Source organism: Rhopilema esculentum, chromosome 21 (assembly GCF_057945365.1).
Source record: "Rhopilema esculentum isolate cy_ngs chromosome 21, ASM5794536v1, whole genome shotgun sequence".
NCBI lineage: Eukaryota > Metazoa > Cnidaria > Scyphozoa > Rhizostomeae > Rhizostomatidae > Rhopilema > Rhopilema esculentum.
Genome location: NC_142835.1, coordinates 4,880,282 through 4,900,327, shown reverse-complemented (window position 1 = coordinate 4,900,327; position 20,046 = coordinate 4,880,282). Strand labels below are relative to the sequence as shown.

Below are 20,046 nucleotides of genomic sequence, written 5' to 3'. Positions count from 1 at the left end.
AATAACCAGCACTTGAATGTGTGGTGTTTTAAATTTTCCTTAGAATAACTCCTGACCTCTACCAAATGTTTTCTTCATAGTTCTATCGTATCCCCTCTAAAGAAGGACCCTCGGTACCCTGCCCTGAGTACCTGACTCACTCCAGATAAAATAAAAGTTAGTCTCCTATCTTATAGGGAATGAGTCTGGTACCCAGGGTAGATCCTCGGAAGAGAGGGACTGGGGCAAAATTGTCCAGACTTTTATATTTTCTTCAAAATAGTATACTGAATGGGTAGCAATTGAACTGGTGCCACAGTACCAAGCAAAATCCGTATGTTGTTGGTTGCAATGCCACCAAACAAGGAACGTAGAGCATAATTCAAATTGAGGGAGCTAAAACGCTTTGGGGGCTAAACGTATTAAAAACCAAGACAAGGGCGATTTTTTGTATGGTTTAAAGTACAATTTGAAAATTATTGGGGGGCTTTTTTGCATCGTTCTACTGGGCAGGTGGATGTTGCAAGCTAGCATTTTGCTTCGTTCGCGCTTTCTCTTATTGCATCATTGCAAGCAATTGCATGACGTAATGCTTTATTTTTACCTCGTACCTACACGTGTAATGGAGAGAGAGGCTAATAGAATCTAAATACAAGAATAAATTGTGTGTGCAGGGAAGAAAGATTGCAATTAATTTGAAAGTTGCGTATATATAAATGCTTTTCAAGGTTGGTGATAAACATATTCATAGGAAACTGCGTTTGTTAAGAAGCTAAAGCTAACAGTATTTTAAAGGTCGCAATTAACCTTGGAAGAGAGAGAGAAGCATTTAGGCCATTTCAGCCCGAATAAGCTCTAAAAGAGTGCAAGAGAAAGTTTTGCCTGTTAGTCATCGGAATAAAAGAATAAGCATCGTGCAAAATGGTGATGAGACGGCAAGGAGGTCTTGGATTTGGAGTTTTACTCCTTGCGTCGGAAGTTTACCGTACTGGGTTAGGGAACATTCCTCCTGTAACCCTTGGTTTCCTGGCTTTCAACTGCGCCATATACATGAAGATTCTCCGGGTTGTCCAGCACGTAAGCGAAGCATGCGTGAGTTATAAATTTGTCTGGAAGATGAAGCAATATCGCAGGCTTTTTTTTGCTTCATTTTTTCATCTTGATGATATGCATCTGTACTTCAACATGGTTTCGTTCCTTTGGAAAGGAAGAACACTTGAGAGAAAGTATGGCAGTCGAAAATTCTGCATAATCATTATGGTTTTTGCAATTGTATCACAGATCGTTATGCTATTCATCAACCGTATATTTTCAGTGTTGCTATGGGATCCCTCCTATCTCACTAGCTGTGCTGCAGGGTTTTCTGCTGTTATCTTTGGTCTTAAGGTGCTCACAACAGACAACATGTGGCATGAATCTGTGAGAGTTGTTGGGCTCCCGGTCACTGTTCCAGCTCAGTTTGCTTGCTGGGTGGAGTTGGTGCTGATTCAACTCCTGGTACCAAATGCCTCATTTACTGGTCATCTTGCTGGGATATTGACAGGTTTTGCATACCTGTATGGTCCTTTGGCCCATTTGGTTAACATCATTGACAATATTTTAGGAAATTTCATAGGTAAGGAATTTGAGAAAAGTTGTCTTTAATGTTATTTGGTTTTGCATGGGGAAAGCTGTTGGCAGCAGGACTAGTAGAATTGTAAATTAATTCTGTCATTCAATTGTGTTCAATGATGTTTGCTGGCAAGGGACAATCAACCTATTTTGATGTGTTGGGTGTGGGATATCCAATTCCTAGCTATTGAGATATAGGGTAGCCAAGGGGAAATACAGTAGCAGGGTTGCAGAATAGGGAATATTCCAAGTGCATCTTGTATATGTTGAAAACAGATGGGATGGTGAAATGAATTGTTAGGTATTCAAATGCTTGCCAGAAATGTTCTATGCTTTGTTGAAAGTGGGAAATGTGTTTTGATATTTGACAAATGAATTTTGTAATTTTTAACAATTATTCTTTAATGTTTTTTATCCTTTATTTAGGCCAAGAGGCAACAAGAGTGGGTGCTAGCAACAGAAGCACTTCCTATTCATACAGATCTGGTCCATCAGGTACAATATATACATTGTTTTTATTCCATGCAGCTCAGTGATGTATAGTATCTATCTGTGATACAAAGATTTTCAACTTCAACCTCAAAACAGGTTTCTATATTGTTTACTAGCAAACATATTTACCTGTGTCTTTAACTTTTTAGGGTACCAAAATAGATACACAAGAAACCAACAGACAGAAAATATTGATGAAAGGGAGGAATGGGAACTTAGGGAGGCCATAAGAAGGAGCTTGGAAGAGAGAAGCTTCACTGGCTCTGATCCCTATGCACGAAGGAGCAACTCTGAAGACCAATCTTGTCCCACATATGGTTGGCACATCCCTGGTGTTTACACTCAAGAGCATGATGCAAACAGAAGGAGACCTTGGGGCGTGCAACCTGGTGAAGCCAGCAATTTACCCTACCCTACTGGGCCACCACCCGGTGATAATGATGGGTCAGGAAGGCTCTACCCAGACCTGCAAATGTATCCAGAGGCACCACATCAAAGCAGGAGCGAACCAACAGCACCTCCTTTAGAGAATTCTGGTCTATTTGACGTTGATTAGTAAAAATTTTTTAACAGCAACAGGGACACTTTGCAACCACCTAGTTGAGTAATTAAGCACTTAAAGTATAATGGTTTAATTCAATCAGATTAAATGCTTGCAAGAAAGTTGTCCAATATAATATGTAGCATAAATCTAATTTGAACATGGGCACCACTAGGTTGGACAGGCCCCATGGCAAAATGCCCTTAATTTGCACCGAAGATCCCAAAAATATTTTGGATCATGCCCTGTTTTTTTTCCTGGAAACACGCTTGCTCTGAAATTGAAGGCTGAAATGGGCTTATTATGTTGCTTTGTGGCATGGTCAAAATGTTCATTATTTCTAAATCTTTCTCATAAACCGTCCACTTCGGGTTCTGTTTGTACAAAATAGGTATGAATGCAGTGTTACAAATTAAGACAAAAAAATTAGTTAAATAGACAACTTCCTGGCCCTTCTTGTTCAAACTGTTAATTTTCAAAAACTTTACAATACCAGTTTAAGAGCTTTTTGAGGCAAAAGTGCTGACAAAATCACTAAAGTCGATCTTTTTTAGCAACATCACTTTTAATACCTCAAACACAGCTAAGTTATTCAGTAAGCCATAATTTCTTGTTGTGATGGATCCACTTTGCTATCATCCCCGAGTAAACCATCATCCCTGAATTCAAGATTGTTGAAAAGAAGTTTTAAACATAAACAAAACAGAATAAAATTCAAATACTTCAATACTGGATGACAGGCACTTTGGGGCTCTTATGGAATGAAGCCTTACCTGGGATGATGCATTATCATTAAAAAAGAAAAAAAAACACCTTATTTTGGGGCTGATCCCACCTATCAATGCAACTGAATTTGAAGCTTTTATTGTTTTGGATTTGATCTTGGAACAAATTTTTTGAGACTCGCTACATTTTTGTGGCAAACGTTGCAAAATAGTAACTGTAAAACTAATGCTCCTCATAATTCCGTACTTTTATGCAATTTGATGAAGTATTTGAAAAAACTCTCAAAATATTATTATGCAACTTGTAATGAAATCCTCAAAAATAGAGATCCTACACGGTGTTTTCTTGGATTTGCTATTTTCAGGCTTGAAAATTGCATCGGTTTGTTTGATAGTTTTCAGTTAATTAGCACAAACAATGGTGTGCCTAAACTCATTTCTTTCTGCAACAGTGTTATTAATTGATTAGTTGCAACATTTATGATTTATTACTGTATTATATGTAAAACACTTATTTTTACCAATAAAGGTTTATTGCGAAAGGTGGAAGAATTTTGTCTTGTGGGTTTATCACCTCTCTGTTTTAACAACTTTGTCTACGTTTCACATTTAAAAGAAAATTGCCTTCTCTGGGAAATATCCCCCAACTTCCTTTCGAATGTTTTCAAAAATAACATATTTCATTGTGCCAGTTTTCATTTTAATTACGCCCTCTGTGCTCATTAGGACTGTCATCTTCACAAGGAAAGTTTGAAAAATTTCAAAGCTGACTATTAGGTTAAATCACATTAATTTTATTGCCATATTGGCATAGGCGGCTGCAGCCTCCTACACCTATCAATTTTATCTCAATGAAATTTTATTCTAGCCAGACCCATGCACGCCCCCCCCCCCCCTTAACCGTTTAGCCTCCGTTGGTATGCATAATTCAGACCAAGCGATGACTCCCAATGGTCTTTGTTTCTCAAGGCTTTTTTTATCTCAGTTTCCTTAAATGTAAGGTTATAAATATATTCACAGACCATCGGACCAAATAAATATAAGTATGCAATTGGAGTTCTTGTTCAGATTTTACTGGCGATTTCATAATCTCGACTTTTATATAATTTGGTTAGAAATCGTATACAGTTTTAGCAGATTGAAGTCAGCAATGAAAGATCTTGTGGACGCTGAAAGATTTTCACATCTTATAAAAGACTTGGTTTCGAAATCTGGAGATTAAAGATTAATTTTTAGAGATGTTAAGTAATCGCTTAAGTTGGCAGTTATTTCAACATGCTTAAATAATAAATTGATCTTATGTTTGCAAAAACTTTTATCAATGTTGTTTATCTTTCTTTCTTATTGTGATGTGATTGAGTCTACGATCATAAGAAAGATGAATCACCGTGGTTTGGTCACTCATAGAACCAATTTCGCGAGAAAATGAATATTGTGACTTGTGACTAATATGAATTTAACACAGTGTATTCAAGAGAATTTGTGTGGAGTAGTGTCCAGGAAAGTTTTGTTGTCCGTTTTTGGAAAGTTTGCATGTTGTGCATACTTGAGTCACTCTTCGCTCGCTTAAAATAATTTTTAAGAGGCCCTGCTAAATTTCTGCACTGGTACTAAAAAGTTACAGGAAGTACACACAGTCGAGGGATGGGCTAGATAAAATCAACTTTTCTGAACGCAAGCACAGGAAAACCTACCCTGGGTACCAGACTCACTATATATGAAATTTATATAGTGCGTCTGTTACCCAGGGTAAGGAAAACCACGAGAAACTTCACATCTATTAGGTACTCTTATTAGATCTCATCTTTTATTAGGTTTCGAATGATTGTTTTAAGTAGCGAATGGCTTTATCTAGAAATCTGAGAACCCAAAACTGTAAATCGAAGAAACCCTTCGAAGAATGTTGTTTGATCAAGGATTATTGATATCACCCTCTCTCCATGTAATAGGACTGGAACCTAATATAATAATCTATGATAAAAATGCCTCTGATGCTTTACCTGTAATCGAAGGTTCAATAATGTATTACGATTGTTGTGCCAGTATTTAGTGGCGTATTTAAGGGGGGCATCTAAAATGTTGCCCCTCCCTCAGCGAGTTGAAGCAAGTCTGGCGCCCCTTCTTTGGAAATTGTGTGCCTTTTTGAAGAACGGGAATCAGGTGAAAAAGTTTTTGAGACCGATAGGTTAATTTGCTTCAAGGATTACCACAGAGTTATGTTGTTTATTCCGAAAATGGATCTGAAATTGTTGTATACAGCGTACTCTCGTCACCAATTTTGACAATTTTCCAGCGCCCCCACTACCAACTGCCCCTCCTTCAAATTTGCTCTGGATCCGCCCCTGCCAGTATTATCAGTCAGTTCGTGATCTTTGACAACTTGGGACAAAAATATCTGTCTGTTGTTGAGAGGTGCCCATAGAGTTATCTGTAGATAGAGGTCCACTGTACCTAGGAGTGGTTAGGGTCACGGATTCGCAGATCCTAGAGTCCAGGACTTGAGCCCTTGCCATGAACATATTCTCATTTAGTGCCATAACAAAACTTTCACTCTGAGTGAGGAGTGACGCCAGCTCTCTGTTATTTCAGCCATAGGAATCACAAAGTCTGGTCACATCGAAAGAAAGCACTTGGATCCTGCTCGATAAGCACTTTTTTGCTTGCTCTGGAAAAATACCTACCATAGCTTAGTAGATACAAATCCTAAACGCAATAGAATGCATCCATATCAGTATATCCCTTAAGGTCTTGCACAAATTGTAATGCTTCGAAGATTTTTGCCATAACATCCGTGAAAAAATTAAGAGACTCTACAATATTAATAAATAATATTCATGAATAAATTATTATACTGGCGATATTTTTGATCAAAAATTGCATTTCATCGACTTCAATTCAGTGCTAAAAATTTTGTATCTTTTTATAGCAAATTCTAATTAAACGGATGACACCATTTTTCCTAATACGCTTATGGAAGGTATCAAGTTATATTCTAGGAATCTCCGTACACGAAAATGTAACTAAGGTTCTGTGTGGTTTAGGGAAAAGCCACATGTGTGAGGTAAAAGGTATTACGTATCGGGTCTCTAATTTGTTTGTAACAGTTGCTGTGGAATGTAACCAGCAAAAAGACGTGTTTCAATGGCCTAGTTGAAGCTAACTGGTTTCACGTGGTTTACGACAAGTGTATCGACAATGACGTAAGTAGGGTACTTGGAGTTACAAGACTGGCACTTTGATTCATAGAGGCAGGGCAGGATGAAGTTCCTGGTATATTGGCTTCGTTAATAGCGGAAAGGCTGGACTTTTGAGTTTTAAGTTGCCTGTTCTCATGATAACATACTTAATGGAAATCTGTGACCATTTCAACATTTTGAGGATGCAGAAACAAAATTCTCATGATAGAAGAGACAATTCTTTTGGAAGAAATTTGCGGCTACGCTCAAAGTTATCGTTGGTAGTATCGCATAGATCAGAAAGCCGTCGCAAAGCAGGCGAAACGAAAGCAAATTTGGAAACGGAGGCTGTCCAGGTGGAGCAAAAGAGCCCTTGGAAATGGACGGAACATCATTCTGTTGAAGTAGGAGATTCATTCCATGGGCTAACCAAGGATAAACGCAAAAAGTTGCATCGGAAGACAGGGACACTGTACAGTGTTCATCAGCTTTTAGAGCTTAAGACGTCCCAGTTATCAAAATGTTATTTGCCAGAAAGTAAACGAACTTGTTTCGAGACGGTGGAAGAGCAGTTACGAAGGTATGCGATAAACACATGTCGAAACTTTAATCGAAAATGCTCGTTACCGTCATTATTTGGGCGCGATCGAAGAACGCCGAAACTGGATATAAGTGACCGGCCACGAAGTGACCTCGCCGGACAGATCAAGTGGGTGTCCGGTGATTTAGCCATTCATCCGTGGTTGGGCCTAGGCACAGCCGTTGCAGGAAGGAGCCGGGGTAGTCTGAATACGTTTTCAGTTGCTAGCATATCACCGAGCCTGCCAACGATCACAGCCGATGATTCACAAGAGGAGGAGCCATCAGAGCTTTAACACAAATATCTGCTAATGAGTGATACGATAAAGTGGCTTTGTTATCTTCAGGCTGGGCGCACGCAGAATATGGCAATGCCGGCGCAACGGGGAAACACAGCCCCCCCCCCTAGATTCTCGACAGAATCGATATGGTATTTCGTGTAGATTCAATGAAAAAATTTAAGAGAAGGGATATTATTTTGGCAAAATACTCTTTGTGATGTGACTCTTTGATTTGAAACTTCTTTTATTTAGCAAATATGTTAGTCATGGGCAATCCCTACTGGTTAAACTAGCGTTCCCTGTTGGTAAAAGGGGCATGGCTAAATGCTTTTATTTTGCCCCCCCCCCTCACCCCACAACCTAGTGGCTGGTGCCGCCACTGGAGTCGGGTACATTTAGCTTTGCCCTTTTCTGAATCTGATTTGGAACTTTTTTGTGCGTACGCTGATGTTCTAACGTAAAATAAATGCAATTTACTGATGATGTTTTCTTCCTGATTTCATGTTGACGTAAGATTTTGGGTGCAAAAAGAGAGCCAAAAAGTCTGCAGATAGCTAGACAAAGTGGATTAAATCAAGGGTGTCGTGCATGCCTGTCTGTGACAATTTGGGAACTGATCTAGATGTCTCGTGTTTATTTGTGACGCTATAATTAATAATCTTCGTTATCACTTTATATTTTTGTTTTTGCCATTTTTCAAGCTTACGGCCATTCAAGAAGGATATTATTGACAACTTAAAAAAGTGGTGCCTGAGCAACAAAGTTCCCTATGAAATAAACCTATATTTGTCCTTAGGTCGCAAATTCTAGCCTATGTTGTCTGATTATAAAAGAGAATCTGAAAAACAAAATCGAAGTTTCCAAATGCTGGTAAACGTGGCTTTAGAACTGAGTCAGGAACAATGATCTTGTAGAAAATGTGGAAAAATAATATGCTTGTAGATATGATAAAAAGGAGGCCAAATGAAATACAACCAGGAAAACTAGAAAAAAACATAATAGGGGGTATACGTTCGGCAGAAAGTGAATCGAAAATATAAATAAGGCTCTTTGGTTGAAATTTTTTTGGGTTAAGGATTCTAAAGAAAACACAAGTGAGGAATGAAATATCTGTGAGAAATCAGTTACCCTAAAAATATTTACAACGGCAAAATGAGTAAAAAAACGGCAAGTCATTTCAATATTTCGATAGCAGCGATTTCTGAATGTGAACTATTTAGAAAAAAGGACACGGAAGGGACTCTCATAACAAATGGACGAATTGAAAGCAGTGCAAATTCAGCATAAATGTTCGCCATCGTAAGGATTTAGGAAACAAAGACGGCGTATTGGAGTGCCCCAAGTGTGATGGTTAATTGTCTTCGGCGTTTGCTCGCTTCCATTCTATCTCTATGCTCGCTTCGAATCAATTCCAGGAGTAAAACCATAGAGTCAAATGGCGTTTGATCGGGTCGATGATAAAATATCCGAAAGATTGCTCGTGAGAACCATTGCCAGGGAAAACTACCTCGTCATCTTTCTAAAAGTGAAGGAAAGATACATTAAGGTGAAGGAACCAGACAGGTGTGCAAAACAGAAAGTGCAAATGTTGTTATAATCAGAATTAAAGCAACTGGTTGCCAAACCATGACGAAACATTGCTGAGAATATTGCAAATTCCCTGGCGGCTTGTAGAGTGCTTTTCAGTGTTCAAGGGGCTTGGTGGGGTCTGTTCTCGCTACTCGTTTTCCAAACCACTTTTCTTCCAATCAGCAGATTATATTTGCTGAATTACGCAATAACGCAAACAAATGGTTTATTAAAAATCCCCATTTCAACTGGTTGGATACAGAAGACAAAATCTAAAGCAGGGTAAAAAGGAAAGGAGAAAGAGTAAAAAGGAAAAAAGAAAGAAAATGAAAGGAAATGATCATAACTGATTTCTTTTTTAATATTTAGAGACTTCTAGCTAGCATTTGTAAATGTTGAGCGTAGAAGCGCAAATACTAAAGTTAAGGACGATATATGTGATGTGAACATCAACATACCCAAACAGTGACCTTGAGAACCCTTGAACTCACGGACAATTTCTTCGTTTCCTTATCCTTCTGTACACTAAAAAGCAATGCACATAGTTGATACTCGCCCACCGCTGGAATACACTCTGCCTATGCTACTGGTAATTTATATTACGCTTGCAGCTAAATAGAATAAAGACACAAAAAACCTAACACCTGTAACATATAGGAATCGTGAAAAGTGGAAAGACATTGGTGGAGATTGGAGCAAGTGGTAGAATGTGCTTGGAACAATTTTTGACTAAATTAAAGATATATAAAGGTGACTTTTCTTTAGATGAAATTCCTAGTTTTCCTACTGCGATCAGGGAAGACCCATAAAAATCAGCAAGCTAAACACGGCTTTGCAACTGTTAAATTTTTTTACCGGCTTAAAACGGTTGTTCTAAACAGAGGCAAAAATGATAACATTAACTTAAGCTATAAAGAAAAAGCTGTCAGTTTTAATCTTATGGATAATTCTTGGTATTAGAAATACCTTCCATGGAAATCTGTGACGTAAGGTAGAAAGTCAATGGAGAACAGTCAGATATCAATTTGGCCAAACAACCTAGGTGTTTCCCAGCTTTCTTTTATATTAAACATACAACAAGACAAGTTTTCCTAACATTTTTACCAAACGACACCATGCCACCTTTATGCTAAATATTACAAACTGGGTTTTTACTTAGTTCCCGTTCTTCGTGGTATTCGAACAGTATTTTTCCAGCTCAATTTCAAAGAAACTGAGAACATTCAAGGATTTAGGCACAAAACGAGCGAATTCGGAGAGTCCTGGAGCGTAGACAATATCATACCATCCGCAAAAAGGCTCAGCCTAGAAGACTGCCTTGTAAATCTTCCTGTCCGAAAATGTTTCAATAACAATAGTTTGAGGCCGAACATAATCTATGTAAATACTTCCAAATTTGGAGATTGTGTTTGCTGAAGCCCTTATTCTAATTAAAACGATTCATTCATCAACAAGAATTGTAACTTCACTGTTTGAAGTTAGCCTTATAAAACAGACTAGAAGTTGTAAACAAACATGAAAAAGAGCTGCAATCTTTGACCGAACTCTTCCTACCCAATTATTCGTATTTTCCTTCATATGCAGTGTTGGGTTCATAGAAAGTAGTTGCGGTGATAGAACATATTTTGTAGCGAATCTTATCATAACATCTTTCTATGAAATGATAACTTGGAGAAGAGGATGGATGCTACATTGTGTTTCATTTTTAGCTTCCATTTCATCTAGAAAGAATATTCATTAGACGAAATCAAACATGGTTGGAGCTTACCTGACAAGATCTTTATAAAGAAATTTTGCTGTGTCTAAGTACGGCCCAACTTCATCTTCATACTAATAAAGGATAAATACAGAAGTAAAATTAAGCTTTGTTTAGTCTTTGAACTTTACGAGATTTTCCTTTAGATCTCTCAATAGACTTGAAGAGTGTGGCGATATAGATTCTTTTTACAGTTTTTCATTTAGACCACATAAACCAAGTGGCAGTTTTAGGGACTGCGGGGCCCGGGACCAAAAACACCTGCGGGGTTCTTGTTCTTTACAACTTCTATCTTTTTTTAGGTGTGGGGTGTGAGGCCTCTTTTGGCTATCATCAGCGTGGGGCCTGGGGTCATGGCCCCCTGGACACCCCTTAAAACCGCCATTGACATAAACTAACATAACATAATTAGATATCTATCCCTTAAAAATATATCAAGTTGAGTGAGACATGGTCAATGAAGATTTTAAGTTTGCTAACGGACTAATTCCTATTAGGCCGAGTTACTGAATCAATACATTGAGATTTGCAAATAATTTCACATCATTATTCGTAAAAGACTTTGAAGTACCCAGGTAATACATGGTCCGGACGTAAAACTAAACAAAAGTAGTGAACCGCGAACTGTAGGACCAGAGCTCTGTAGAAAAATATCCTTTGCATATTTCTCACTTTTGGCGCAGCTGTGACAGATCCCTGAAACTATCAAGTACCTGGCTTTGGGCAAAGGTAAAAGATGTTAGGGAAAAATGTGTTTGATTTGGAAGCATGAGGTTTCATTGAAACTGCGAAAGTTTCACTAATGATTATTCTACAAAGTAATAATTGATTTGAAAAAGTTTAATCACCTGACAAACTGGTCCTCCGATGCAAATATGTTTGAAAATTTGGAAAATAAATTCACCACGTTCTTTATCTGAGAATACATCCCAAAAATCAGATTCTTCTGATACGAGCATCTGCAAAGCGACCAATGTGCATTATGATGCTATAAGGACATTTGGAAGTCAAGTCTTCAAAAAAATAGCGCACCTTAAGAAAGGTTACCTTGAGATGTTATGAAACTCCACAAACTAGCAAGAAAAAATGAAATGTGCACAAACTCTTTGTGGCCTACGCAATTTGGATAACAGGGGAGTAAAACATCGATAATAATAAAGATGAAAAAGGATAGTTTCTAGGCAGGATTCTCGCGGAGCCCCATATGTCCTGTCTTTTAAATGAAGAAATTTTTCACTTGTCGCATAGAAAGCCAGAATTCCATGTTTAATATGAATTACTGCAGAGCATTTTAGTCTTCATTCAAAATAACAAACATATCAAGCATCTATGTTAAATATCAGCTACTTGATATCATGATAAAATAGGATAACTATTCATTGGCCTTTTGGCATCTAAATGATCATCAACGTTGAATTAAAGTTAGATTTCAGGACCTGGAGCAAAGATCTGAGCAGCTGTCGATTTGAAAACTCACTCTATTTCAATTATAGACATTGCAATGTCGCAATTTCATGCCAAGCAAAGTTGGGATCATATATTTGACTTTGTTAAAATACGAGAATAGTTGATAAGTCTGAATTGAAATGGATAAGAATAAAGTCACTTTTATACATAATGGTCTTGGTGTGTGCTCATTACTATAACAGGGGACGCAATAGGCATCAATGGAGAAAAATATACCGATTTTAAATTGGAACTTCATTGCATGGAAAGTTAAATAATGAGGTGCAATTGATAAAATTCATTTTCCAATACAGATGAACAGGGAATAAAAAGAAGTAAACCCATGTAACCAAAGGTTTTGTTTGATACAAAATTCGTACTGATCAACCCCGGGAGGATTAATAAATTGCAGGAACACACAATCTGATTGTGAAGCAATGAAAAAAGCTTCGACTTACTTTTCGTAGTTCATCTGAAACTAGAATATCGCCAATTTGATCATCATAACATTTACATATTGATCCTGATTCTCTTACTAATCCTTGAAATGAAAAAAAATGTTCTTTTTATCTTAATTACTATATTATTATCAAAGATCAATAAATAAAGATTGACCTTGTAAGCAAATAGCTCAATTCGTTTATTTTGTGATTCCAGTTCGGGTATATCTAACTAGACGTCTTCAAGCGTTATATTTCTGCTTTGGAGAATTGCAATCAATATTGGAAAGCTTGAACAACTGTCAAAACAAATCACTGGTTAATCAAAATTATAAGAACTTTCCAATCATATGTAATCAAATCTCTCCTGGAAAATGATACATTTGTAATGTAATGAAGGATTGGCTCACAGTTTAACCCATGGGCCTATGCGAAAGGTCGTATGTAACTGTGAGATTTTCTTATGATAGTTACTCACTATTCAATGATAATTACGAATTTAGAAAACGGTCCAGTTTTTTCTTCATATCCGTCTTCATTAACTCAGTTCTCGCCGCCTTGTGAGAATTTCTCATGGTGATATCCTAAATGCTTTTTCCCATATTTGGGTAAAGAAACTGGTTTTAGCAAGAAATGAACAGCCTTGTAAACGAATTTATAACTTTAAAAACGTCATTCCAGGCACAGAATGAGCTTATCTTCATACAATAAAAGTTTTTCATCTATTAATTGATTTCTAAAGCCTGTATATTTCAAAAGCTGGATATCAAATAGTTTTATATATTTACAGGTAAGCCATCAAATTACAAGCAGCACAGAGGAACTTTAGAAAACAAAACTGCAAAGTTTACCATCAAGAAAAATTTTGTCGAAAAATTCCATGTTTACTACAGTAGCTGGAACAACCTCAACTTGTAAACGAACTGACTTGAGATCACCTAGTAAAAATAAATGAAATTACTTTTAATAAGAGATTGAGAACATTTTTTGGATTTTATTCCACCAACTTAGCAATTATAGGTCAAAGTAGATGCACTTACTGATTGTATAAAGCCGAGGCATTATGAAAGATAATGAAAACAATGGTTAAAATGATAACTATAGAGAAAATACAGAACTGGTCTACAGATAAGGTATTTCGATAGTGATTGTATGACTGATAGTGGATTTGGTCGCTTCTCAATCTTGAAAAATACTGTCTTACAGAGACAATGATAGATGGATACAAATGCCATACATCATCCTCAAGCTTTTAGAAACTGACAAATGCAGACCAAAAAAGGATCAAGAAACCTACCAAATTTGGATCCAGAAAGGGTGATCAGAGAGATTCTATGGTTTATGGGTTTCATAAAAAAATAAATGTTTCTAAAACTGTATCACAGTTCAATGCGTTGTGAGCTAAATAGATAGAAACTGTAAGCTAAATAGAGAATTAAGAGTTGTGACTATGACCAAAAAAGTTCTGTGCCACAACTCCAATAGAACCACTAAGGCAGCGCTTGACTAAAAAATCAATTTATACCAAACTGAAAGAAGGAGGCAAAAATGACACATTAAAACAAACCATCAAATGTCCAGACCTTTGCTCTTGGCGATATCTAGATCAAATGAAGCAAGAAATTGTAAACTAGAATATGAATAAGCAGTCTAATATGGTTAAAAGTTTTATTTTGAGCTCCTCATATATTGGTCATTCAATCTCCACACCACATCACTGCCAGGTGCAAATATCAGTTCTCAGTACAGGGAAAAATGATAATATTTTTGTAATACTTGGCAAGTTTCGCATGGTTTCTAGCTAAATTTTCCTAGCTAGCCCCAGCCAATTTTGTGTTTTTGTGTGCTTTTTGCTAAGGCAAAGTGACAATTTGGAGACTAGCAATTTCTATATGGCTTTGTACTTTAAATTTGTTGATCGGCCAATAACAGATTGACTGATGGCTAAAGTGACTTTTTCATCTGTCTATTTTCCTTAAATAAAAAAGCCTTGAATTGAACAGCCAGTGTCATGAAGTGAATGGTCAAATTTATTTTGTCCAAACAAGACTAAACAACAACACTGCTTGAAGCCTAGTTATTGCATAATACACATGGTTCCTAATGTAATGAAAAACTCAACAATAATGGGTTTACTTATATTTTTACTTATACTTAAAACCATTCTTAAACCTAACAACTGTTGACATGTCTTATCTGATTTGTAAACTTTAAAATGGCTTATGGATGCTATATATTAACTTTTATATTATCTTTCTTCAAAGCTTAAGAGTCCTCAACTTTAGAAAATGAGTTCTGAATAAGCTTCAAGCTATGCTGCCATGTTGAGAAAAATTCAGGAAATATTTGAAACTATTCTTAGGTCCTTAATAAGCAGGGGGTCTGAATATGCAGGAGGGGGGAGTCGAAATAAGCAGTGGGAGGCAGGGAAATTGGTGTAATGTATCTAACGGCAATAGAGCATGGGCTGCACTACTCAGACATCTTAAAGGAAATTTTGACACATAAAAATTAGGGCTCTCCTACAAAAATTGAAAATTTAACAAGCAAGGGTCCTAACAAGAGCAGGGGGGACAGAAACTTCTTTAAAAAAGCAGGGGGGAGGATGCTTATTCAGGACCTAAGAGTGTAATCATCATGATTTTTGAGTTAGAAAGCCTAACTTGTAATATCATGCTACATAAAACAAAGCATTTATAACAAATCTGAACCTTACTTTGAAAAATGCTTGGACATCTTGGTCTTTGAAGAAATCCTAAAAACAGTCATTACATTCAGACTAAAAATTGCAAATCAAAGTAGTTCAAATGATAAAACGTAGTAAATGTAGTTCAAAAGTGCTTCTAAAATGTGAATTTATTAAATTAACTATAAATGAAAACCATGTTTAAGCTTTAACAGAAGTGATAACTTTGGTACAAAACTTCAGATGATTTGAAAATGAAATAAATAGAAATTGTGTTTATCACATGGGTATATATTTACCATCACAAACTTATCTTTGTCACAGTCTTTGAAAAATGAATCGTATGAGAACACATCCAGTGACATATTGCCTTTTAAGCCCCTGGAAATCAAAGTTCATCTATTATTAGAAGAGAGATTGCAGTAAATATAAACATTGCACAACTAATTAGAATGAGATACTTGTATCAAATAAGTCTTTGGCACTTCAAAATTTGAAAAAGGCATGGAAGAGCAGAAACATATCATACTGTGTGATATTATATCACATCATACAATTTCAACAAGACCTTACAATCTCAACCAGTATCAGCCCCATCGATCAAATGCCCTGCCAGATTGTCAGAGGTGTCTGGGGTTCCCTTATTTCAAATGCCTTCAAGTCAACTGCACTTATTGGTCAAAGTCACCCTTCCTTTGCAGCATTGCCTACCTATGACGCCAAATTAAAAGAAAAAAGATTCTTTTCCCTTTTCCATACAAGGACAGCAGGGACTGCTGGCTTCCAAACTTCTTGTCCTGTGCATGTTCAACTTATTTTTGTTTGGCTCTAGCATTTGTCATTAACTTGATAAATAAATATTTGGCCAGAAGAAGCCTATAGCATAAAGTTTTTTGACGCTTTCTGAACTTATGGCATAAAGTTTTCTGACGTGGCGAAATAGAAATTTCCCTTTTAATCAATGCTCTTCCAGTTAACTGTCGCTAAAAACAGAACCAAACTAATAATTTTCTGATAAAACGTTGTTGTTAACAACAAAAAGAGAGCTGGGCTGGGCCTAACTTGCATGGACCGCCTGACGTATGGAAAATAAGACATTTATTTTTGTTATTCATCTTTAATTGAAAAACAATTCAATAAACTTACCATTTTAGAAGTAAATCTTGAACAGACTTAGCATCGTACGCTGAAAATTTTTTGTTTGGAAGTTGACAAAATTTAAATATCTTTTCAAAATGCGCCATTTCTCATGATGCCTCCTTTTCCCACTTCAAGTCTCGATTCGATTAAAGGAAAACATGGCGGCTACACGAATAGTTTATAGAATTTTTGCCGGAAGTAAACCGAAAACAGTGGTAGAGAAAATAAAAATTCCAGAGCTAAAAGACGGCGAAATTTTAGGTAAGATATTAGCTGCAACAATATGTGGATCAGATTTGCACACATTAACTGGAAAACGCATTGAAGCAAATCCCAGTGTGTTAGGCCACGAAGGAGTCATCGAAATTGTTGAAAACAAAAGGGGAGGGTCCTTGTTAGGCAAAGGCGATAGAGCAACGTTCCATATCGCAGATTGCTGTAAAAAGTGCATTTTGTGTAAAAGTGGCGTAGAGCAAAAATGCAAAAAGTTATTCAAGGTAAAGAATTTGCCCGAATTTAAAGAGAGACGTTAATTATTTGACAATTATGTTACTTATCTTTTTAGATATACACTTGTGTTGCCAATTGTGTATCGAAGCGAAATTTTAAGAAACAATTTGTGCACCTGTTTTTATAAGTTTTTTATACCTGCCAGCAATACCAAGTTCACAATACTCGTTACACTTTCTTCTTCTTAAGTGTATAATTATTCTAACCTTCATTCATGTTCGATTTGCAGTGTTATTCTTCTATTATTTTAATAGCAGTGGTGCAGAACTTTTTGAACTTAACAATTTGTTTTTAATTCTTTTCAGATTCAATCAAATTTTCTAATAGCTTGATAAATTTGCAAATTCCAAAGTTTGCAAATGCAAACCCAGATCTTCAACTGTGCACTAGTTATTCTCTGCTCACTCCAGGGTGCATTTCATGTCAACTGTACGCCGCAGGTCCACCGGGACATTTGTTTAGGTACGCCGAAAATATAAAAGCAGTTAGTAAAACTGTAAACATTATTGCGCCAGACAAAGAAAACTGATTATTAGAGAAAATTGTGGTGTATGAGTCTTTATTTTACGATAACTATGTACATGGCTTCATGTTTAGCATGTCAACTAACTAAAATTATGATATAAAATAACTAAAAAAATGAAGTATACTTCCATTATAAGCATACATGTCAAAAAAATTTTTATTGGTTTGCACACCGAACGCCAAAAAAAACCTGGGTGTACGCTGAAGATCTTCGGGCCTAAGTACATGGAATGCACCCTGGTGCTCACTACAAATTTACCAACATTGGTGTTCTTTTTTAAAGCAACCACTCATTCACCAGCGTGCCCTTCTGTAATTGTATAGATAAATCTTTTTTGGTAATTTTTTCCAAGTAGCACAAGTAACCATCAATTGGCATTCTTACTTAGAGAATTAATTATCTAAATCAGTCAATTTATTTTCCTTTTTAGTATGGTCACACACAGATTGGACACTGATCTACAGAGCTGAGTGGCTGCTATGCATCTCACATTATCCTTTTACCAGGAACACATGTTGTAAAATTACCTGATAATATCCCGAATAAAATAGCTGCGCCTTTGAACTGTGCTTTAGCCACTATGGTGAATGCCATATCTTATTCAAACCCAAGTATGAAATCAGCTGCCTTAGTACAGGTAAAAACAATGAATACAATTTTCAAAATTTAGTCACTTAGATTGACTATTTAGCAAATATTAATTTTGCAGTTGGCAAAATTGACTGCCATTGAAAAGACTTGGCATTAGCTTTACATTGATTCCACTCTGGCACAAAAATCAATGCAGATGGTCATATAGGCATAGGAATGTACAGATCATTTCACAAGGCAATTTCACAAAAACACAAATGCTCTATGCAGGCATGTGGTTATCCATACAAACAGATACCGCAGAGCCAGGCCTTTGATCAGCTATCAGACTTTGTGTGCCACATCTGCAGCAGAGACTGTCATGCCAGAATCAGACTGCTGAGCCACACCAAATGCTGCTCTTAATGCAATGATTAATCAACCAACTATGACGCTACCACTGTCTTCTCAGGAGACAGAAGGATGCCTACTATGCAAGCATGTACAGCTCAGTGATTTTCATCAAAATAAAATTAGATATCATTATCTTATCAAGTATTTTTTTTATTTTGCTTTAGGGTGCTGGCCTGCTTGGGTTGTATGGTTGTGTTTTGTTGAAAGAGAAAGGCTTTGATAAAGTGTATTGTTCAGAGGTTAATACAGCAAGATTGTCACTGGTGGAACATTTTGGTGGCATACCTATTGGACCAACATATCCTACAAAGCTTGAAGACGAGTCAGTTGACTTAGTTGTAGAGGTACATTACCAATTATTGTAGGGGGCTATTCTAGGGGGGGAGTTACCCAATTGCAATAAATAGAGCCAAAAACTGCAACTAACAGCCAGAAAGGGCATAGAACTGTTACCCCATTTCTTTCTGTTAAGCTTCAATTTAAAAATCTTTCTTCACTTTTTGTAGCCACATTATATAAACTGTGAACTGCTTTAAAGTTATATCAAAATATGAAAGCCACATAAATTGTGAAAAGTTGTGAAAAAAATCAACATAATTAGCTTGAGGCAAAAATATGATGGAGGCTTCAAAGCTGCAAAGCAATGAGATACTTTTGTAGATCACTTCCATGATACCAAATAGTTGGAGTTAGAAATTATATCATTAGTTAGGCCCACCGGTGTGAAAAATCCTTTTTCAGGGGTAAGAGAAGATGAAGGGAATCTTTTGCTTCTCATCTGGTGCCCTGTTTAGAGATAACTGATCACTATTTGGAAATTATATTAGGGAAGAAGGCTGTAACCCCCGGCTGATTGATGATCAATTAATTACATCGTCTACTAGTAGGCCAGCTTATTTTAGAAATCAACTGTTTTATGTAGGTATGTGGAGTTCCTAGTGTGTTCAAAGAAGGAATCCGAGTTCTTAGACCTGGTGGGGTCTATGCTTTGGTTGGTATGGTGCATCCAAATTCAAAACTTGATATAACAGCTGAGCAAATTATTCGCAAGTGTATTACAATAACAGGTAAATGACATAAAATCATTTGTATTACAAAACGTTGGCAGACTTTAAATAAAAGGGTATATTATCATGTTCGTTTATTTATGATAACGTTATATTTATAATCATAATTTGATCGTTATTTGTTTATGCAGGTGTTCATAACTATTCTTCAAAACACCTTGATGAGGCTGTGGAGTTGCTGTCAAGAACTATTGATAAATATCCCTTTTCAAAACTTCTTAGTCCTTCTTATGCACTGTCACAATTTGATGATGCTGTTGAGGAGGCTCTAAGTCAGTCTTATCTCAGAGTTGTTATCGAAGCAGCCCAAGAATAGAATGTGGTCGCTGACCCTTGGTTGCTTTACTACAACAGATTTGGTGGTTTTAAAAGGTTGAGAAATCATAGTCAACATAACACTCAATAAAATTGACAATATTTTTGTAAAATTTCCTTGTAAAAATTTTAATTAGTTTTTAATTGTATGTTGGGAAGGCTTCTAGTGTTTGTATTTTTAACTTTTGTATTTCTAACCTTTGTAAAAAGATTGAAAACTTCA

At 36.5% G+C, this 20,046-nt stretch overlaps 3 protein-coding genes across 3 annotated transcripts; 2 read left to right on the top strand and 1 right to left on the bottom strand.

Moving 5' to 3' along the window:
• Positions 1 to 613: 613 nt before the first annotated feature.
• LOC148957599 (rhomboid-related protein 4-like) lies at positions 614 to 4,679 on the top strand. Its single transcript, XM_089114874.1, has 3 exons — positions 614 to 1,594; positions 2,017 to 2,085; positions 2,232 to 4,679. The coding sequence occupies exons 1-3, from the start codon at positions 901 to 903 to the stop codon at positions 2,636 to 2,638; spliced, it is 1,170 nt and encodes a 389-aa protein (XP_088971000.1). The 5' UTR covers positions 614 to 900; the 3' UTR covers positions 2,639 to 4,679.
• Positions 4,680 to 5,906: 1,227 nt separating this feature from the next.
• On the bottom strand, positions 5,907 to 16,561 carry LOC135684443 (cilia- and flagella-associated protein 300). Its single transcript, XM_089114875.1, has 10 exons — positions 16,428 to 16,561; positions 15,581 to 15,662; positions 15,312 to 15,350; positions 14,163 to 14,196; positions 13,447 to 13,533; positions 12,614 to 12,696; positions 11,558 to 11,668; positions 10,722 to 10,783; positions 9,412 to 9,478; positions 5,907 to 8,903 (listed from the first exon to the last, which is right to left on the bottom strand). Exons 1-10 carry the CDS (start codon positions 16,523 to 16,525, stop codon positions 8,790 to 8,792), a joined length of 777 nt encoding a protein of 258 aa, XP_088971001.1. The 5' UTR covers positions 16,526 to 16,561; the 3' UTR covers positions 5,907 to 8,789.
• An 18-nt stretch (positions 16,562 to 16,579) lies between these two features.
• Positions 16,580 to 20,041, top strand: LOC135684442 (uncharacterized). Its single transcript, XM_065200014.2, is given in 5 exon segments — positions 16,580 to 16,918; positions 17,888 to 18,094; positions 18,606 to 18,785; positions 19,364 to 19,508; positions 19,640 to 20,041. Coding segments are annotated over 5 exon segments (1,056 nt in total). The 3' UTR covers positions 19,825 to 20,041.
• Positions 20,042 to 20,046: the final 5 nt, after the last annotated feature.